The sequence below is a fragment of the Pongo abelii genome, chromosome 1, assembly GCF_028885655.2.
Source record: "Pongo abelii isolate AG06213 chromosome 1, NHGRI_mPonAbe1-v2.0_pri, whole genome shotgun sequence".
Taxonomy (NCBI): domain Eukaryota; kingdom Metazoa; phylum Chordata; class Mammalia; order Primates; family Hominidae; genus Pongo; species Pongo abelii.
Genome location: NC_071985.2, coordinates 81,527,211 through 81,547,832, shown reverse-complemented (window position 1 = coordinate 81,547,832; position 20,622 = coordinate 81,527,211). Strand labels below are relative to the sequence as shown.

Sequence of the window (20,622 nt, the reverse complement as noted above, 5' to 3'; positions counted from 1 at the left end):
TGTCTACAGCGGAAGATCTGAATTCAGGCTGGTGGCAGAAGACAACACAACCACGTTTTCTTTTATGCATGCGTTTGGTTTAATTGACACATTAACCACAGACAAAGGGGTAAAGGCCACAAGGTGTTAGGTTAGTATGAACAGGGAAAAGGGACTTTTTTTTTTTTTTAAGAAAAACAAAAGCATCAGTATTGCAAAGACTTTCCATGATCCTACACCCACCTTGAAAGCCCCCTCTCACCACAGGAAGTGCACTGACCATTGGAGGCATAAAAGAGGTCCTCAAAGAGCCTGATCCTCACTCTCCCTGCACAGCTCAGCAGGATCTCAGCCATGAGACTTCTCATCCTGGCCCTCCTTGGCATCTGCTGTCTCACTGCTTACATTGTGGAAGGTATGTGGAGAAGCTATCTGTGAGATAAAGAACAGGGAGGCAAGGCAGGTGGGCACACATTTTGGGTTTGACTCAGGTTCTGACTGGAGTAAACTGCTTTCCCCAGGGGAGCCTTAAACTTCCCATGTTCAAAAAAGGAATGATGATTTTGACTGTAGGGGGCTTTGTAAACTTCCAAAACAGGGAGAATTTGATTAGTATCTGGGCTCCTACTTTTCCTAATTGGGTAATTTCAGGTAAATTTCTTAACCTCTCAGGGCCTATGCTTATTTATGTATAAACTGAATAGAATAACAGACATGATCACCTGAGATTAAGATTAAATAAATATTATGGTTTATTTAATAACATCAGATTTCCTTATAAGCAGTAATTTTTTGATTAATGTTAGCTATGGATTAGAGGTGATGATTATAAATGCATTTGTAGGTTTTGCCCATTTAATATATAGTTTGATAAATTATCAAAATCTTAGAGAGTTTAGTTACAATGTGGGGATGCACCAGAGGATGTATGTTCTGGAGCAAATCAATGTTTTCAATACAAAACTAAGCCCCAAATGACTGGAAGTTCAAACCTTCATGTCCAGAAAATCAATATTACCTGCAAGTACTTGGGGGACTCTGTTAGTAATGCCATGGATATTACTATTTATGAGAAATTTTCTGTATTTTTAAGAGAACATACAATAATAACTACTACCAAATAGATCAGCACTTTATACACAGTTGAATAAAACTGCAAGACACATCCAGGTAAGACTCAGATATACCGAGCCCTTACCTGAGCATTCAGTAGGTATTTCTTAAGGATTACTTTTTCCTATGACTGGAGTGAATCTGTCGACTTATTTGTGTTCTAATTGGTAGACTTATTACTTAGACTATGATATTATAACTTAACAATGGGTCCCCAAAGGGTTCCATGAATAAAGGTGGCTAAGTCTGGAAGTCCTTGAAATTGTGTATAAAACAGACAAATATTGATGAAACAAAAAAGTTTGATTACTACATTAGGCCACATGTTGCTACCTGGCTGGCATTTTGCTGAAACAATGGGCATACCATCTGAGGGAGACTCAGATCTGATAAGGGGAAAGGAGCTCTGTTAGAGGCTGAGAAGAACTGCAGACGCTAGTCTCAAATTCCCAGGTTTTCTAGTTGAAGGAACTCTATAAGTCCCACTGGTGCTTAGCTTCTTACATACAAAAATGAGTCAAAACAGTCTCTGCTTTGACTCAATTTTGCAACCTGAGTGAAGGTTATTTTTAAAAAATAACACAGCCACAAAAACATTGCTGACAATAAGGAAAAGGTTTTGTGGTTTCAAGTATAACAGGATTCCCTGAGTCTTAGGAGTCCATTTCAGATACTTGACAGAGAGAAATATTGTTTCTTAAATATGAGAGAAAGAGAGAAAAAGCCCAGATTTTTCCTCTTTCATTGGCTACAGAAACAATTCACCATTAAAAATGAATTGGCAAACGTAGAGGGTAGCAATGTGCAGACTGGCATTGAGAGTGAAGAAATGATGAAGAAAAGCACACAGTGAACAGTCTTTGTTTAGTCCCATGCTTTAAAAAATGCCTTCTGATATTAGCAACACTATAGACCAATGTTGGCCATTGTCAGTGGTTACTTTAGATGCTTTTTAGCTGCCTATTTCACTGAGAAGCAAAGACCAGTGTCTACAGCTAAGGAGAAAATCGGCACTTAGAAACTTGGATTAGATTTTACCCAACCCTTAACAGTATTAATTCTCCCAAGTTATTTTTCCTTTTGCAATGTAAGATGATTCTCTAAACTCAATAGTTTAATTCATTTGGGCCATTACTATTGGGCATGAATATTTTAGGGCTGACTTCCTTTTATGTAGATATTACCTTTTACCATTTATTAATTTTTTGAAGGAGAGTTTTTATTATTTTTATGTACAGAAAACTCAACAGTGTACATTTAACCCAGTTTAGTGACAAGTTCCTCTGCCTCTGCTATTTCCAGCTTGGCAATGTGAGCCACAGATTTTGGACTCAGGACATTTCAGATCTCATCATATCCATCACTGTAATTGGTCCTGATAGCTTCCACCAGCTTAGCCAAAGCTCCTTTGTCTTCCTGGTTAATCTGTGTGAAGACCACAGTGGTTCTTCCTTTGGACTGGATGTCCCAGTCTTGCCTTCCTTCCCCTTGATAATGCATTAAGGGACCCCCCATTTTAGGACACAGGACAGACAGAAAGTTAACCAGCTTGATGGGGTCCACACCATGTGCAATACCAGCTGAGCCTTCTTGTTTTCCAGCAAGTTGGTGATGGTGTTAAACCCTGCTCAAAGAACAGGTGATTTCCTAGTGGGGACAACCCCTTTGCTAGCAGCTTTCTTCTCAGCCTGGGCCAACAGTCTCTGCTTCTTCTCTTGCTTTGTCTCTGGTCAGTACTTGTGGATCAGCTTAAGTGGCTGAGTAGCTGTTTGGGGGTCTAAGGCCTGGGTGAACTGGTTAATGGCAGAAGGCACTTTCAGCTGCTTATAGAGGATAGCTCTTCGCAGCTGGAACCAGATATAGCGGGGCCATTTCACAAAGCAGTGGAGGTCCCTTTTGGGCTGGATGTCCTGTCCAATGCCTGCCTAAGAAAACTCTTAGGCCTTTTCTCACACAGCGGTTTCATCACTTTCTTAGCCTCCTGCTTCCTCACTACAGCAGGGACTGGGGCCACCTTCCTTCCTTTGGCCTTCTTTCATTTCAGCATCTTGGGCGGCTGACAGAGAGAGACATTTTACCACTTACAAAGGAGAACACCTTTATTTAGTCTGTCAAAAACATGCTTCCTTCCCTCACTGAATGTTGCCTTGCCTAGAGTACTCTTCACACATTACTCTGTCATCTCACTTATGGTACTGTAACATGCTGCACTATTTGAAATGATCTTTTCTGTTTACCTGTCTGTTTCCTGGCTCCCTCATGAGAAGATATGCTCTATGAAAACAGGGATAACGTCTGTCTTAATAAAACATGTGGGACAGAACAGGCACCATTGTATAAATGAATGAATTAGTGTCACTGGAGCATTTACTAGCCGTCCCAAATGTCTAAGTGAAAATATACACAGAGATGGGATAACATCTTGTTATTTTCTCTCAGCATGAAATTCCTGAAACAATTCTATTGATTGAGTTTTTAAATTAGTCAAATATTTACTAAGAATCTATGATGGGCAAGAGATTCAGGATGCCTATCAGTCATCTCTTCCCCCAATAAGAAAATGGCCTTATATTCTCACAACATTCTCAGAGTAATTTAACAGATGATTGTTCCTATGATCTTGATAATTGCTTTATTTTTAATTGTCTGTTTTTTTCCTCACCAGGTGTAGGGAGTGAAGTCTCAGATAAGAGGACCTGTGTAAGCCTCACTACGCAGCGACTGCCAGTTAGCAGAATCAAGACCTACACCATCACAGAAGGCTCCTTGAGAGCAGTAATGTGAGTTTGCCTCCTCAGAAGTTGGGCTGGGTGGATATCTAGAGGTATAGAAATACAGTCTATAGAAATGCTGCCCTCCTCAGGAACAGTAGGTCAACATGGAGGAACACCTCAACTTAACCGATAACCTCTTTATTTTTCCTTATCAATCATGTCTTTCTGCAGCCCAAACGAATAGCGATTATTGCAAAAATTAGGCTGCCAAGGAAAGAATAGAAGTCCTCCTCTATTTACTTAGTGGAAGAGTCTGTTGAATACTGTGCACAGCTCTGAGGTCTGGGTTTAGAGATGGCTGGCCCATGTCAGGTTTCCCTGCAAGCCTCACTGGAGTTGGGGGATCTTAGGGTTGAGTTAGGCAGAGTCTCATGCTTTATCAGTTGCCATATTTCAAGAAAACGAGTCAATGCACAACCTACATGGTCCCTTTCTTCTACCAGAATCTCATTTTTAGAAGTAATTACTCTTCCCAACATATAATTGCAAGCTTTACTCTAAAAAATGAAAATGTAAAAATCACTTTTTATTTAGAAAATAAGATGAATATTTTTAAATTTGAAAAGGAAGAGGGTATGTAACAATGGAACTAGATGTTCTCAAATGTCTTTTTGTTACAACATTTGGTGACATGGATGAGAAAAGGAGCCTGTGAATTATGGTGAACAAAGGGGCTGGATACTACTTGCAGATATTTCTCCTTTATGTTAAAATAAATGGCAGAAGAGGGGTGCTCATTTATGATCTCATGGCTCTGAAAGACTATTCCTTGCAGCAATTCTGCACAAGATCTCTTCATGTCTGCTCTGATCTTAACTCCTGACCCTGAGGCTTTGAGAATGTGGCTAACTTCGTCTGTCTTTTCCTTGCATTACAGTTTTATTACCAAACGTGGCCTAAAAGTCTGTGCTGATCCACAAGCCAGGTGGGTGAAAGACGTGGTCAGGAGCATGGACAAGAAATCCAACACCAGAAATAACATGATCCAGACCAAGCCAACAGGAACCCAGCAATCGACCAATACAGCTGTGACCCTGACTGGGTAGTAGCCTCTGACACCCTGTCCCTCTCCAGCCAGCCAGCTCATTTCACTTTACATGCTCATGGACTGAGTTTATACTCACCTTTTATGAAAGCACTGCATGAATAAAATTATTCCTTTGTATTTTTACTTTTAAATATCTTCTGTATTCACTTATATGTTCTAATTAATAAATTATTTATTATTAAGAATAGTTCCCTAGTCTATTCACTATATGCATGGAAAAGTAGTGCATAATTGGTGTTTGATTTCTGTCCTACTTGTACCTCTCTTTGATGGTAACCATACTGGAAGAGATTCTGGCTAGTGTTTATCAGAGGTGAAAGCTATATCGATCAGTCTTAGAGTCCAGCTTGTAATGGTTCTTTACACATGAGTCACAAGTTACAGCTGTGACAACGGCAACAATTCAAGATGTATTTCAACTTGTCTCTATAATAGAATTCTGTTTATAGAATAAGGGAGAAAATAATCCAGTCTTCACTGGGTTCCCATTTTGAGGGTCCACTACTCAAAAATTTGCTTCACTCAATTTTTTTCACCTCTTTGTGTTTTATTTTGGTTTCCTACTAAAGGAATAAAATGACACAACTTGTCCCCTTTTTTGTCCCATTAGCAAAAATTAGAATTTTGGTATAAAGAAACTTTATTCAAGTAAAAATCAATACCTTTTGAATTGGACAATAATCTCACTACCTTATTAGGATTTCTGTATTTGCCATTACGCTAGTTATCATACATGTTATGCTTTACTGTGAATAAGCTTTTAATGCTCCAAATGCTGACCCATGAAACATTTCCTCATGTGATCAAAATTTGCAGTAAACTTTTGATTAAATGCTCATCTGGTAACTCAACACCCCAGATTCATGCTCTCTCGTATGCTAATTAAATTGCTGATTTGTTTCATGCTTAGGGTTTTACTATCCAAGTAGCTGATGATGTATACATTCTCTTCTATCAGACTCTAAATAGGAAGACCTGACCTTGCCTTGATAGTTTTAAGTGAAAAGTATTAGCTGTTGTTTAGTCCTGTGCAGACATTTAACAATATCATGAATTTTCAGAGGGCAGATGAAGGCAACTTGTTGAAATCTGCTCACTTCTAATCATACAACTAGTGAATCAGAGTGGAAACTACTAAAAAGTTGCCTCCTAGCAAATGGTGTGGTCACCTATCCATGTTCATTGATATTTGTCTAAAATAAACTTCAGAGATGGTCTTAGAGAAAGCAATCCCTTAATAAGAACAGACATCCTGCTTTATGAGGGCTGAAAAATAACAAAGTCACAAAAGATGAATGGAATGGTTTGTCTCCCAAACGTCTCCCAGACCCTAAGGATTTATCTGGGATAATAATAATAAGATGTGTGGAAGGATATGGGCAGTGCTTGACTTTTCATTTTATGGCTGTTCTATTTTTTGAATAATAAATAGTTGTTAAAATATATAACCATAACTATTTTCTTGCTTTACAAATATGAGCTCACTTAATCACATAACAGAACTCAATTAAAGACAAAACAATGGAGGCATAAAAAGGTTAGTTAACTTTCTGAAGGTCTCTTGGTCTGTGAGGGGTAGAGTTTAGATCTGAACTCATGCAAGATTCAGGGTGTTGACAACTGTGTCATGCTGTCTTTCTCACTTCAGAAGACAATTCCCTTCGGGCCAAATCATATGTAAAGAGATGATTCAGGGGTTATCCTTATTTAACCTACAGACTTCATTCATTCATTCATTCAATAAATGTTTACTGAGCGTTTATTATATGCCAGAAACTGAAGACACAGCAGAGTGAACAGGACAAAGTCCCTGCTTTCTCAGAGCTTACATTCTGGGAAAATCTTTCTTGCTTCCCTTCCCCAGGAACTCACTCCACCAATACATTGTTATTGCACGCCTAATGCATTCCAGATGCTTGGCTGGGCACTGGAATGCAATGGTGAAACCTTCAGGTGTTTACCTTCTGGGGGTTTACATTGGGGAGACACACAAGTAAGCAAATGATTTCAATGCAGTGTAAAATGTGGGATGATGGAGAAAGCAGATGGTGTGAGCTTTGGACACACAGGAGCAAACCTATCCAGATCTTAGCATGAAGGGGGATAAAGATGAGCTTCCCTTTGAAAATAATCCTCTATCTTGAGACCAGAAGGATGATTTAGAGTTATGCTGAAGGCTTCAATGCATTCTAGGCAAAGAGAACAAGCAGCACAGGCAAAGGCCTGCAGGCAAGAGAAATCCTGATGAATTAAGGAAAGGCAAGTAGTTTAATATGACTGAGGGACAGTGTGGGGGTTAGGAAGTGGGTGCAAAAGGTGATGTCAGGGAGGCAGAACAGATACTATGAAGGGCCTTGTCTGCCAGACCAAAGAGCATGTACTTCGTTTTAAAGGCTGTGGGAAATGACATCAGCTGCCAGGTGGAAGATGGAGCGTAGAGAACAAGATAGGAGTCAGGAAGCCAATTGGGAGGGGGCTCTGGACCTCGTGACTTCTGAACTTGGCCTGGCATTGTGCAACACCTTTTACCTTTACTTCATGTGCCTTTACTGCTTAGCCAGGGAGCACATTAGTTATGCATGACTGTGACTCACGCTGCGGCTCAGCTGCGCATGCCAAACGCCTTGGGCCAGTGGCTCCTTTCACCAATTTCCTTGGCTGTAGAGAGCCAGGGCTTGGATAGGAGAAAATAGCATTCTTGGAAATCACCTTATTACTTTCATTATTCTTTGGCTAAGCTAAGGTTGAATCTGTGAGAACACAATTGGAGCCAACCACCCAGAGGAAGAAGGAGGCCAGGTTGTATCAGTGGAGTTTCAGAGATCCACAGACCAAGCCTTTTCTAATGTATTCAATGTCCTGAATATTTGCTGAGCACCTGCAGAGCACATGGGAACGGGATCTAGCCTGCTGTCCTGAAGCTCATGACAGTCATCAAAGCCATTCCCATTTGGATGTTCCAAATGGCCCAGCTCAGGGTTTGACTTCCCTTGGAGATCTTTCTGATGTCACCAGTCTAGATGAGCCCCATCACCCCCATGTACCTGCTCAGCCCCTGGGCTCATCTCTATTACTGCTTACATCATCCTGAAATATCATTTTATTTGACTTTATTTTCTGTCTTACTTAGAAGTAGGTTAACGACTATGAATCTGATGTCTGTGTACTTGTGCCTGGGACATCACAGCCTTCCAATACATTTTTGTGATATGTACTACCTTATACATATCTCTCCACTAACAGTTATCATAAAAAGCTATAGGAATACAGTCTTCTGTGTATTTAAGTCCACCCTGGGGAAGTTAGGAAAAGCTTCGCCCAAGAGGTGCCTTTGAACCTGAGAAAGAGCTTGCCAGGAAAAGGCCAAGGTAGGCACTCCTGCCAGAAGGGCCAAAAAATGAAAGCACAGAGTCAGGGAAATTGAGGCATGTGTGGGGGAACTGCTTGTTTCCAGGATGGGTGGGTTATAGAGCTCAGATTTATAGAGGTTTATAGAGGAAAGGTGGCTTGAGTCCGGACTGAGAAGGCCTGAGTACCATGAAAAAGGATAGGATCTTAGATAGAGGGACCCAGGTTGCAGTATGCTCAGATGAGGGATGGAGAATAACAATTTGGAAGAAAATGGTTGAGGGCAGTGGGAGCCATTAGGCAATCATCGTCTTGGTGCAGGTTGGAGGAGATGTTGGCCTGAGTCAGGTCGTGGCAGTGGAAATAGAGGTGAGGACCCCAAGATAGTGCTGGACTGGCCTGTTTACCCACTGGGCAATGGGTGTGAACCAGCTAGAGGCCTGGAACCAGCTCTGAGGGTTCCAGCATGGGTGACCGGTTCAGAAACAGCACAACTGCTTGGTAAGGCTAAAGTCTAACTTCTGGTGAGGCCACTAATAAATCCTGAAGGAAATAACAAACACCAAGCAGAGGGAGGTGAGGAGAAGAAAAATCCTGGAAAAGTGAAAACCTGGTTATCAGCCTTAATACTCATGTTATTCCGACAAAAGCCCAAACTATATTTTTATTCCCTTCTTACAGACAATTCTTTTACAAGACCGAGGTAAAAATAAGCCTGAATTTCTGTGAAACTCTTCATGCCCCTTGGGGAATAAAAAAGGTACATATAAATGGAATACAGTATCTGCCGGGTGAGTCACCAGAGCTATTTTGAAAGGGATTTGTCACATGGCAGTGGGAGGCAGAAAGGAGCAGAGATGAATCTGTAATGGGAGAAAAAGAGAAATGAGGTGAAAGAGGTTTAGAGTGGAGATCGGGGCACCCAAGCATGACTGAAAGGTGGTGTTTGATGAGGGAAGGTGAGGAAGAAGCCAAAGGGACTTTTTTTTTTTCTTTTTAGGGGAGGAAGTAGTAAAAATTTGAACAGACTGCTGAGGGTGGAAGAAGGCTAGAGGAATAACCTGGAGCTATTATTCTGGAGGCTAGGAAGGAAAATTAGAGGAATCTCAGCTAAGAGAAAGTTCCTCCTCATCAAAAGACATTTCAACCAAACACAAGTGATGTATGTTGACTTTCTGTCACACTCTGCTGCCTAGAGTAATTGTTAAGACTGGATTTATAATCTGCTTCTTTCCAAAACTTGTGATTTCTCTCATCAACATGGAACTGCTGAATGAAATATTTGAAAGAAGTTTCACCGTGTAGAATAAGGAAAGAAAAGACCACATGGCCTGACAGAGGTTATCTTACTTGGATTCACCAGGTGTTGTATGAAGGAAGAGTGACTTCCCTTTCTCTGAAGACTGGATGGAAGGTTGAGGGTTGGTTGGGTGGGGAGGTAGATGAGAGAGTAGAGTATTGGAGAACTAAACCCATCATAGGCAGTGGATGAAAGAGGGAGGGGCCATCATCTGATCTCTCTCTCTCTCGCTCTCTCTGGGGAAGAAACTTGTGTGGTTGCTAGGAGCCTTAGCTCTGCCTGGATTGTACACTGGCTCCACCACATACCATACAGGTGGCTGTGGGGAAATTCCTTAATTTCTCAGTGCCTCAGGTTGCCTCACTTATATAATCGGAATAATAATAATACTAGTGCCAAACTTGTGGGCTTATTGTGAGGGTTATAGCACTTAAAATAGAGCCTGGCACGTAGTACAGGCTCAGTAAATATCAGCTTTTGTTAACCTTAGTCAATGGAGTAGGATGCGGTAAAATGGAGGGTGGATGGAAAAGGGAATAGATACATCAAGCATCTTCAAGAGTTCCTGGTAGCTGACAATTTACTGGTTGAGATCTGTCTTTATCATTTAGGCAAGGCTTTTTAAAAATATTTTCTATAATTGCATATAACACATAAATCATAGAGTGGTCTATGTAATACTTATTCCATGAGAGCCTCCATTAAAAAAAAGACTCTATGGTCAAAAGTATTTAGGAAATGATCAAAACATCCCACTCCTCTTTGACATAGCACGTCAAAATCTCTAAGAAGTACTGTGGAATATATACCCATTAAATCTCACCTATCTCAGTGTTTCCTAAGGTTAATCTGAGCACAGAACCCCTCTCCATGTACTGTTTATTAATATCCCAGGATCACCTATTGAATACACATTCTTAAAGCATTTTTAGAGACCAAAAGTGTTTTTAGATCCATTATCCTGAAAGAATAATGCTACAATTCATTAACAGCATCAACACAATCAAACAGAGGAATTTGCTTAGGTCCCCTCACTTCTGGTGTCTCTGTAAGCTGCTAGAGACTGGAGTCCCATTTTTGGAAATGTCTGTTGTTTTGGAGTTTGCATGTGTGCTTGTGTGTGTGAATATGAGGTGCTTACAGACTCTTTGGCCCCTGTAGGTTGTTAATTAACCAGTACCATCTAAAGTGTCTACCTACCAGCACTCATTGAGTACTGTATTAGTCTGTTCTCATGCTGCTAATAAAGACATACCCGAGAATGGGTAATTTATTAAGTAATGAGGTTTAATTGACTTGCAGTTCAGCATGGCTGGGGAGGCCTCAGGAAATTTTCAGTTGTGGCAGAAGGGAAGCAAACATGTCCTTCTTCACATGGCTGCAGCAAGGAGAAGTGCCAAACAAAAGGGGGAAAAGCCCTTTAAAAAATCATCAGATCTCGTGAGAACTCACTCACTATCACAAGAACAGCATGACAGTAAACTCCCCCATGATTAAATTACCTCCCACTGGGTCTTTCCTCTGACATGTGGAGATTATGGGAACTACAATTCAAGATGAGATTTGGGTGGGGACACAGCCAAACCATATCAAGTACCTATCTGAATAAGATGCCATACTAAGTATTCTTGGGGCCAAACCAGAATACTTGATGGATCCTAACTTTCCTCTTCCAGTGGCTTTGCTTAGGCTCTTCTTTGTGCCTGGAGAGCAACACTCTGCCTCCTCTTTCTTCCTTCTGCCGTCATCAGCATCCATCTCAGATGCTACCTTCTCCAAGAAACCTTCCTTGTCCTTTGAACGAGGCCTTTCTTTTTGCATTCATTTTATTCTTCCCTGAATTGTAGATATTTGTAAACTTCTCATCCCTCAAAAAAAGATCAGAAGTTCTTGGCAGCAGGAACTAAGTCTTATTAATCTCTATATTTCCTGTAGCATCTACAAGAGGGCTTTCCCATGGTCTGTGCTCAACACACAGTTGCTGAATTAGAACTAGTAAAAGGAACATAAGATCCAGTCCCTGCAACTTACGTATTACATTGTAGATGTAGAGGTAATACCTATGCATGAGGATATGATGACAGTGAAAGTCAGAGGTCACTGATTACTGCCTAGTTAATGGAACGGACTGAGGATGACAGTACATTTCTTTCATAATATCAACTCCAATTGATTGGTAGTGGCTGCAGACTTTCTGTGTTGAGTGAGACCTTGACATTACTTCCTGGCTCAGCAGGGAGTGCTGTGATCAGTTATTGATGTCCGCATTGTGCTGTAAGCTGGCTTGTGCAGGCCTGCTCTTAGATCATTCAGTGACTCTGGTATGGTCCATAGCATATGGGGCTCAGAGAAAGGGCAGTGACCTGTGGGCTGACTGGGTTGGTCAGTGAAAGTTTGCATCATGGATAAAGAGATTTTGACTGGGCCATGGAGGGTGAGTTAATTTAAAAGCCAAAGCAAATGGGAGAGGTAATGTAGGCAAAAAGGTGTGAAGGTGGAAGAGACCAAGATATTTTTGTTAATTATTTGATCGATTTGCTGTTTCTATTAGACTGTAAACTCCATGAAAGCAAGGCTCACTTTTGCTCTATTCATGGCTGTATGCTGACACCAGGCATAAAGCAAACACTCAGCAAATATGCACCAAGTGGGCAGGGAGTATGACCAAGAGAGTTAAGATGACAACTAGGTCCAAACAAGAATGGAGGAGAGGTGAGAGATGAATGAAAAGGTGACTTAGGAAAGGGTCCTTGAAGCTGAAGAATTAACTTTCTCTTGTAGGCATTTTGAAGAGTTAAAATTTTTTAGGAGAAAACTTGAGTTCCATTGAGATGTAAGTAGTATTTGTGTAATTTATCTCATAGCTGAATTAATCTAGTTCATTTAGAATCATTTTCTGTGGTTGGCCTCATCACTGAATCACATACCTGTGCCCACCCCAGTAGGAAATGCAAATCACGACAAATCATGGACATCCAGACAAATTGCTGGAGCTGCTCAGCTGAGGCTGAGCATCCTGGGTGCCTCAGGGGATCCATGTTACAGACAAGCAGGCCTTCTGCCAGTGGGCTGCAGGCCCAAGACACATAGTCATGAGCAGAGAAACCCAGAGCAAACGGTCTTCCTTATCCTTAATGACACCACCAGGGCAGCTTATACTTTGGGAAGAAGGTTCGTTTTGTATCTCAGGGCACCTTTAAGTAAGAGCTGTACTGTCAGGCCTTGAAACATTCCACATTAAATGGGTTGAGAGGGAAAAGTGGTTATTTATAAATCCACACCATTAACTTTAACCTGGGCTGAATAAATACAGGCTCTAGTGTATATTTTTTATTACAAACAGAATAGGCAAACTGATTATTAGTGTAGTATAATGATTGTTTTCATCATTTTTGTAATTATTTTTCTCCCTTGACTGGAATTCCCTAACTTATTCATTCATTACATCATTCAGATGTTGTGGCATGTTTGTAAGAAGTTGTCTTGGGTCTCGAGGAATGAGAATTATTTGAATATTTCAGTTGACAACAGCAGAGGAATCTAATGATTAGATGGGCTACACCTCGTTGAGATCAACAATCCTTTGATATGTGTCAATGGAACTGTGCTCTGTATGCTTGAATTAGAACTTATATTTACATAACTGAATGTGAATATACTAAAAAGTTTACATTCCATCTACCAGATTTGTAACATTTAGTAAAAACAACATTGGAGAGGAACATTAAATTCACAAGTGGGTTGCTTACTGCAGTTGAGATTTTGTTTCTTGATCTGGGTGCTGCTTATATAGGCCTGTTCAGTTCATGAAAATTCATGTATTTGTTAACTTATAATATGTGTACTTTTTTGATTTATATGTTACATGTCAATAAAAAGTTGAAAGGAATTCATTGCTTAGTTTCCTCTCTTAATCATGACGGATCATGTTTAAGACTGGAATTCATTAAGAACACAGGAGAGTTAAATATGACAAAATTGAGAGAGCCAAATTTTAAAGGTGGAAGATTTAGGGTGGCTAGAAATGGAGGAAGATGGCCAATTTCTAGTCACATTCATTTTGAAAAATTAATTTTGTGGAGTTTATATAATATTAATCATGATCTCCTGTGTGATTCCAAGAATAAAAAGCATTATAGGTAAAGATGAAAGATTAAGTGCTTGGAAGTTTTTTTCCTTCTAATCAATGCAGTGTTTCTCCATCTATCTTGTCAAACGCTAAGAAGCAATGTCAACAAGGATAGAAACGTTGCATGAAAGTGAAAAGATCCCAGTACACTCTGCTGAAACAACATCAAATACTCCTGTTTACAAATGTCCTTTTAAAAACATTCTTACTTGCACGAATTTACTAAAACTTCACAGCCAAAGGCAGGCGGGATGAGGTAGGAAGAAGGGCGAGAATGGTTGCAAAGTTTACAGACCACAGAGCCATGTAAACTCAGCCAGAGTTCTTTCTTTTGTGTGTTTCAAATGTTCTGTACTGAGTTTTCTAATTTTTATAATTAGAAAAGATGGAAACAAAACACACCCACAAACACTTATTGAGTGTCCATTCTATGTAAAACAGATCTCTGGCTGCACTGAACAGTGGAGACAATCGATAAACATTTTCTAATTGATTTGTGATCTCTTCCTCCAGCCAAATTCTTAGCTTTCTCTGAAATTCGATGGGGTAGGTTTTCCTAATCACAGGCAAGACTACAGTGACTCTTGCACTGTGTTTTCTCTCAAGACACCAGTAAATATTCTGTGTTTAAAGCTCTGATGACCTGAATATAGTCACAGAAGTCAAAATGTCATGATGAGGAGACAAATTACCCTTGGTTAGCACAGCCAAATCCAGAGCCCGTGAAGAGACTGGGGGTTATCCACAAGGATAAGGTCGAGGTGAATGATTTCTAACTCTAGCTCCTATCAAATAAATGTGATTCAGTGTTTTATGTGCAAATGTAGTGTTTCCCTTATCCTCTTATTGAAGAAGGATGCATGAGTGATGTCCAGGCTTGGACTCTGTGCCCTGCTACCATTGCCGACAGACTTCACAGCAGACTCTGACTAAAGACACTTCATAACAGTGTCTTGCAGGAGGAACCACAGAGATTCTGTATAAATTTTCTGCAAATTACTTAAAGTTGTAAAGACAGCTACAGATTAAGAAAAGAAAGGCTTCTCTCTCCTTGGTGACGGCTTTGGATTGGTATACAACAGCAAGCCTGAAATATGGAATCAGTTTCGCCCCCATCAGCCATGATTACATCATGATGCATTTGTTTTTTAAGCATCATGTGAGGTTTGTGCTGAGCTCCCGCCTGGGGTTGAGATGGTTGGCTGTAGGATACTTATTCTTGCTTCCAACAGAAACCATAGTGATGACTTTAGTGATGGATGCCTCAGCTCCATCCTCTTGTTCCTCACCTTCTGGAACTCAGGAGAAGAGACTAGGGAGGATACGCCTGCTTGTCTTTCTGAGTAATTGGTATGATTCTTGGAGCAGCATTATCTTTTGTACAGCACCATCTCTGTATATTCAGAACTTGGGAAAAGGATAGGCACATCATAGGAGTTAGTAACAGTTTTCCCAGTGTGATTTAGAGAGGTGGATTATGCTGTCAATTGCTCTGAGAACCACCTTTCCTTGTTCCTCTCATTCTCTCTGGCACTGATATGCTTAGAGAATCCTGGGGTCACAACTGGGTTCATAAGTACCGTGTATCTTGGGAAGATTTCTAAAATATAAAAAGAAGATACAGAAGAAAGGAAACTGTAAAAACAGAGTCTTTTGACATTGAGATGGGCATTAGTGTAAATAAATATTTTACTCTTTTCTTGATTACATTTTGTGGGTACAGCTTTTGAGCAAAGACACAATTTAAAAAGGCATAGCTATCCACTGATTACACAAATAAATCACACGGATTGCTATGAAGAGGTGTAACAGATTATGCTCTGGAGGAAGAAAGAGATTGTGATGAATTGGTATCATCCATCTTAAATATTCCTACACTTCTAATCTTAATGTTAAATTGGATTTATGTAAGTGCTTGGAATTTTTAATTTTTCTGAAATGTGTTTATTTCAGGTTATAGGAAATGTATTTATTTCAGGTTATAGATTTATTTCAGGGTTGGCTTCTCTACAGGATGGAACAAGTGTGGGGAAGCCAGCATTGCAACTGCACTTCCTATTTTAGTACTACACAGATCTTGCTGATGTAAAAAAAAATCAAGCGATTCAAAATCATTAAGACCATTTTCTAGGATTTCAGAGGAAGAGAATAAACAAAACTTTGCTCAATGGGATTTGGTTTAACTGCTTTTCTTGGCATGCTCTCTTGGTGTAGTCAGTGTAGGACTTGGTGTAGTGAGTGTGGCTTCATGGCATTGGTGTCAGACATCATGGCCTTAAATTCCAGCTTGGATAATCATTGGCAGAGTGACCTTTAATAAACTGCTAAATCTCCCGAGCATCATTGTCTTTCTCTGTAAATAAGATGGCCTAACTTACATGGTGCTTGTAGGAATCAAATGAGATACAGTGATGAACAAATAGACAAGAGGCAAGACCCTGTCTTCATGGAACTTCTTTGTAGATGGGGTGGTCATGGGGAACTACACACAAGTGCACAACACACACACACATATCAATCAAAGTGTGCCACGAGGTGATGAATACTACAAAGAAAAACAAAGCAAGGTAATAGGATAGGGATGATGTGGGGGTAAAGGGAGGAAGGAGCAGTGCTCTACTTTAAATAGAATGTGGTCAGGGATGTCTTCTCTGATAATACGCAGGAAACCTGAATGAAGTGAGAGAGTGGCCATGAGGATATATCAGGGAAGAATATTGGTTGTAGAGGGGAGGAATATGCAAAGGTCCTGAGGCAGGAATATGATTGATGTGCTGAAGAGCAGCAAGAAGACCCGAGTGACCAGGACTGGTGACAGGGAGGAGAGTCGTATACGGGGACTCAGCAAGCTCGTGGAGCATTGCAAGGCTTTGTCGGCCATGGAAGGACTGTGGGTTTATCTGGGGGAACCACTGGATCTGTTTGAGCAAAGCCATGATGCAATTTGTTTTTCTGCTAGCCGTATAAACAGTAAATTCTAAGGAGTCAAGGCTAAAAACAGAGATTCCAGTTAGACTATTAAAATAATCCAGGCAAGAGACGATAGTGGCTGGGATGTTTAGCAGAAGAGATGGTGTAAAAATGATCTTATTTGGGACTTTTTGGGTCTGTATTTTCAACAACATTGTTGTGCTATAATTTATATACCATAAAATTTATCCACATTAAATGTACAACTAATGTTTTCAGCACAGTTACAGAGCTGTGTGATTGTCACCACAAGCCAGTTTCAGAACATTTCTATCACTCCCAAAAGGTCCCTCATTCCCATTTGCGTTTAATTCTTTCTCCCACTCCCAGTCCCAGGCAGCTACTAATCTCCTTTCTGTCCCTAGAGATTTGCTTTTCTTTGACATTTCATATAAATGGAATTGATATATGTAGCCTTTTGAGTCTTGCCTATTTTCACTTAGCATTCTATTTTTTGAGACCCTTCTATGTTGTACGAGGTAGCAGTAGTCTATTTCTTTGTTTCTGAATAGTATTCCATTACATGAATACACCACATTTTGTTCATCTATTTACCAGTAAATTGGTATTTGGAAAGTCCTACTTTATGGCTAATATGAACAATGCTGCTGTGAATATTCGTGTACAAGTATTTGTGAGGACATATGTTTTCATTCTTCTTGAGTAGATACCTAGCAGTGGAATTGCTGGGTCTTACTGTAAGTCTGTGTTCAACTTGTTAAGAAAGTGAAAAACTGTTTTCCAAAGTGACTATATCATTTTACTTGACCTTTAAACAACATGTAAAGTTTTAGGTTTCTCTACATCCTTACCAAAACCAGTGAAAAAGAACATGTACAAAGGATAGTGGATGGCTGATCCATTGCAAATGTAGAAAAAGTAGAGGAATTTATCAGGAGAGCTTCATGTGGGTTGGAAGGTTTGGTGGTTGGAGCATGATGGGGCTTGCTTTTGATGGAACTTACTGTTTCCAGGGTCATCAGTTGAGAGTGGAAAGGAGGAAAGAAATGCATTGTTAGCTTGGAAAGAAAGAAGAAAGCAAGAAATTGACATCTAGAAGAGTGGCAGAGCTACAGAACTAGGGAAATGTGGTTAGACTGAAGGAGGGAGAGGAGCAAGGGCATTTTCAGTGTATGCAAGGGAGTTAGTAATGCTAAGCTGGGAAAGGAGATGAGTGAGGATGTTAAGGAGTGACAGTCAGTGCAAAGGTGGTAAAGTCAAAATATTTGGGGACTTAGTGGGGCTGAAGAACTGTTGGGATTAAGATACAAGAAAGAAGGAGATACAAAGATAGGGCGTGCTGGTCAGGAACCAAGGTAATGCATGAGATGCCATGCACTGGTGATGACAATGTATGGTCATGAGAGATTCCAGTTAGACTATTAAAATAATCCATGCAAGAGACGATAGTGGCTGGGATGGTTAGCAGAAGAGATGGTGTAAACATGATCATATTTGGGACTGAAATAGGGTCTGAAATAGGGTGGAAAGAAGAGATCAGACCAATATTTAAAAACAAATAGTCTGCATGGATAGTGAAATAAGCAAGAATTATAGTAGAAGTAATGATGGAGAGACAAGAACCACATGCTAAAATATTCAAATAATGAAGGCAAGGATGTTTGGATTCTGGAGAGGGCTGCAACAGGAGAGAAATCTGGTTTCTGGTCGTATTACCTCAAGATCTTATCTTCAAAGTCTCTGTGTAGGGAAGGTGAGGGCAAAGGAGAAATAGTGGTTTGGAAACAGCAATAAAATGCAAGAAGGATGCTTAATCTGTTTTCAGACTCGCTGTATATGAAGTATGGGAAGCAAAAACTCTGCCAGGTGCCCGGTACAAAGCAGCTCCCTTTCGTAGTCAGTAGTAGAGGTTCTCGGGGTCTGGATCTCTTACTTTTTAAATTAATTCTTTGCCTTAACCAAATCGGTTGTGGCTTGGCATTTGCATTGCTTTAAATCCACTTTTAAGCATATTAATATTTTGGTTTGTTTTAAATGGCACTAAATATGTCCTGGGACACGAAACACACAGAAACATTCTTACACATATACACACACCCACACACTCACATGCACAGATCTTCAAGAATATTCACCAAGCAACTAAAAAAAAAATGTCATTTTTCCTCAGAGTTACACATTTTGGGGGTGAGATGGCTGGTTCAAGTTAGTTCTCTTTCTGTGGCTGTGAACTTATATTTTCTCTATGTAAAGCTATTAGCTATAAAGTTATAACTATCAGAGGAATAAAAACTGGTACACAAATTCTCCATTTCCTTTTTTTATATTATTATACTTTAAGGTCTGGGATACATGTGCAGAACGTGCAGGTTTGTTACATGGGTATACATGTGCCATGGTGGTTTGCTGAACCCATCCACCTCTCATCTACATTAGGTATTTCTCCTAATGCTGTCCCTACCCTAGGTCCCCACTCCCCAACACGCCCCTGTGTGTGATGTTCCCCTTCCTGTGTCCATGTGGTCTCATTGTTCAACTCCCACTTATGAGTGAGAACATGCAGTGTTTGGTTTTCTGTTCCTATGTTAGTTTGCTGAGAATGATGGTTTCCAGCTTCATCCATGTCCCTGCAGAGGACATGAACTCATCCTTTTTTATGGCTGCATAGTATTCCATGGTATATATGTGCCACATTTTCTTTATCCAGTCTATCATTGATGGACATTTGGGTTGGTTCCAAGTCTTTGCTATTGTGAATAGTGCTGTAATAAACATACATGTGCATGTATCTTTATAGTAGAATGATTTATAATCCTTTGGGTATATATCCAGTAATGTGATTGCTGGGTCAAATGGTATTTTTAGTTCTAGATCCTTGAGGAATTTCCACACTGTCTTCCACAATGGTTGAACTAATTTACACTCCCACCAACAGTGTAAAAGCATTCCTATTTCTTCCCATCCTCTCCAGCATCTATTGTTTCCTGATTTTGCTGTTGTTGTTGTTTGAGGTGGAGTCTTGCTGTGTCACCCAGGCTGGAGTGCAGTGGTGTGATCTTGGCTCACTGCAACCTCCACCTCCCGGGTTTAAGCCATTCTCCTGCCTTAGCCTGCCAAGTAGCTAGGATTACTGACGCCTACCACCACACCTGGCTAACTTTTTGTATTTTCAGTAGAGACAGGGTTTCGCCACGTTGGGCAGGCTGGTTTTGAATTCCTGACCTTGTGATCTGCCTGCCTTGGCCTCCCAAAGTGCTGGGATTACAGGTGTAAGCCACCGCGCCCTGCCTGTTACCTAACATTTTAATGATTGCCATTCTAACTGGCATGAGATAGTATTTCATTGTGGTTTTGATTGGCATTTCTCTAATGACCAGTGATGATGAGTTTTTTCTCGTGTTTGTTGGCTGCATAAATGTCTTCTTTTGAGAAGTGTCTCTTCATACCCTTTGCCCACTTTTTGATGGAGTTGTTTTTTTCTTGTAAATTTAAGTTCCTTGTAGATTCTAAATATTAGACCTTTGTCAGGTGGATAGATTGCAAAAATTTTCTCCCATTCTGTAGGTTGTTCACTCTGATGAGTTTTCCCAATACCATTTATTAAATAGGGAATCCTTTCCCCATTGCTTGTCTTTGTCAGGATTGTTAAAGATCAGATGGTTGTAGATGTGTGGCATTATTTCTGAGGCCTCTGTTCTGTTCCACTGGTCTATATATCTGTTTTGGTACCAGTACCATGCTGTTTTGGTTACTGTAACCTTGTGGTATAGTTTGAAGTCAGTTAGCATGATGCCTCCAGCTTTGTTCTTTTTGCTTAGGATTGGTTCTGTATGAAATTTAAAGTAGTTTTTTTCTAATTCTGTGAAGAAAGTCAATGCTAGCTTGATGGGGATAGCATTGAATCTATAAATTACCTCGGGCAGTATGGCCATTTTCATGATATTGATTCTTCCTATCCATGAGCATGGAATGTTTTTCCATTTGTTTGTGTCCTCTCTTA

The 20,622-nt window shown here is 40.2% G+C and overlaps 1 protein-coding gene and 1 pseudogene across 1 annotated transcript; one reads left to right on the top strand and one right to left on the bottom strand.

Moving 5' to 3' along the window:
* The first annotated feature begins 333 nt into the window (after nucleotides 1-333).
* On the top strand, nucleotides 334-4,958 carry XCL1 (X-C motif chemokine ligand 1). The gene is made up of 3 exons (XM_002809822.4): nucleotides 334-394; nucleotides 3,758-3,872; nucleotides 4,744-4,958. The coding sequence occupies exons 1-3, from the start codon at nucleotides 334-336 to the stop codon at nucleotides 4,910-4,912; spliced, it is 345 nt and encodes a 114-aa protein (XP_002809868.1). The 3' UTR covers nucleotides 4,913-4,958.
* LOC112129635 (large ribosomal subunit protein eL8-like) lies at nucleotides 2,434-3,139 on the bottom strand (annotated as a pseudogene).
* Nucleotides 4,959-20,622: the final 15,664 nt, after the last annotated feature.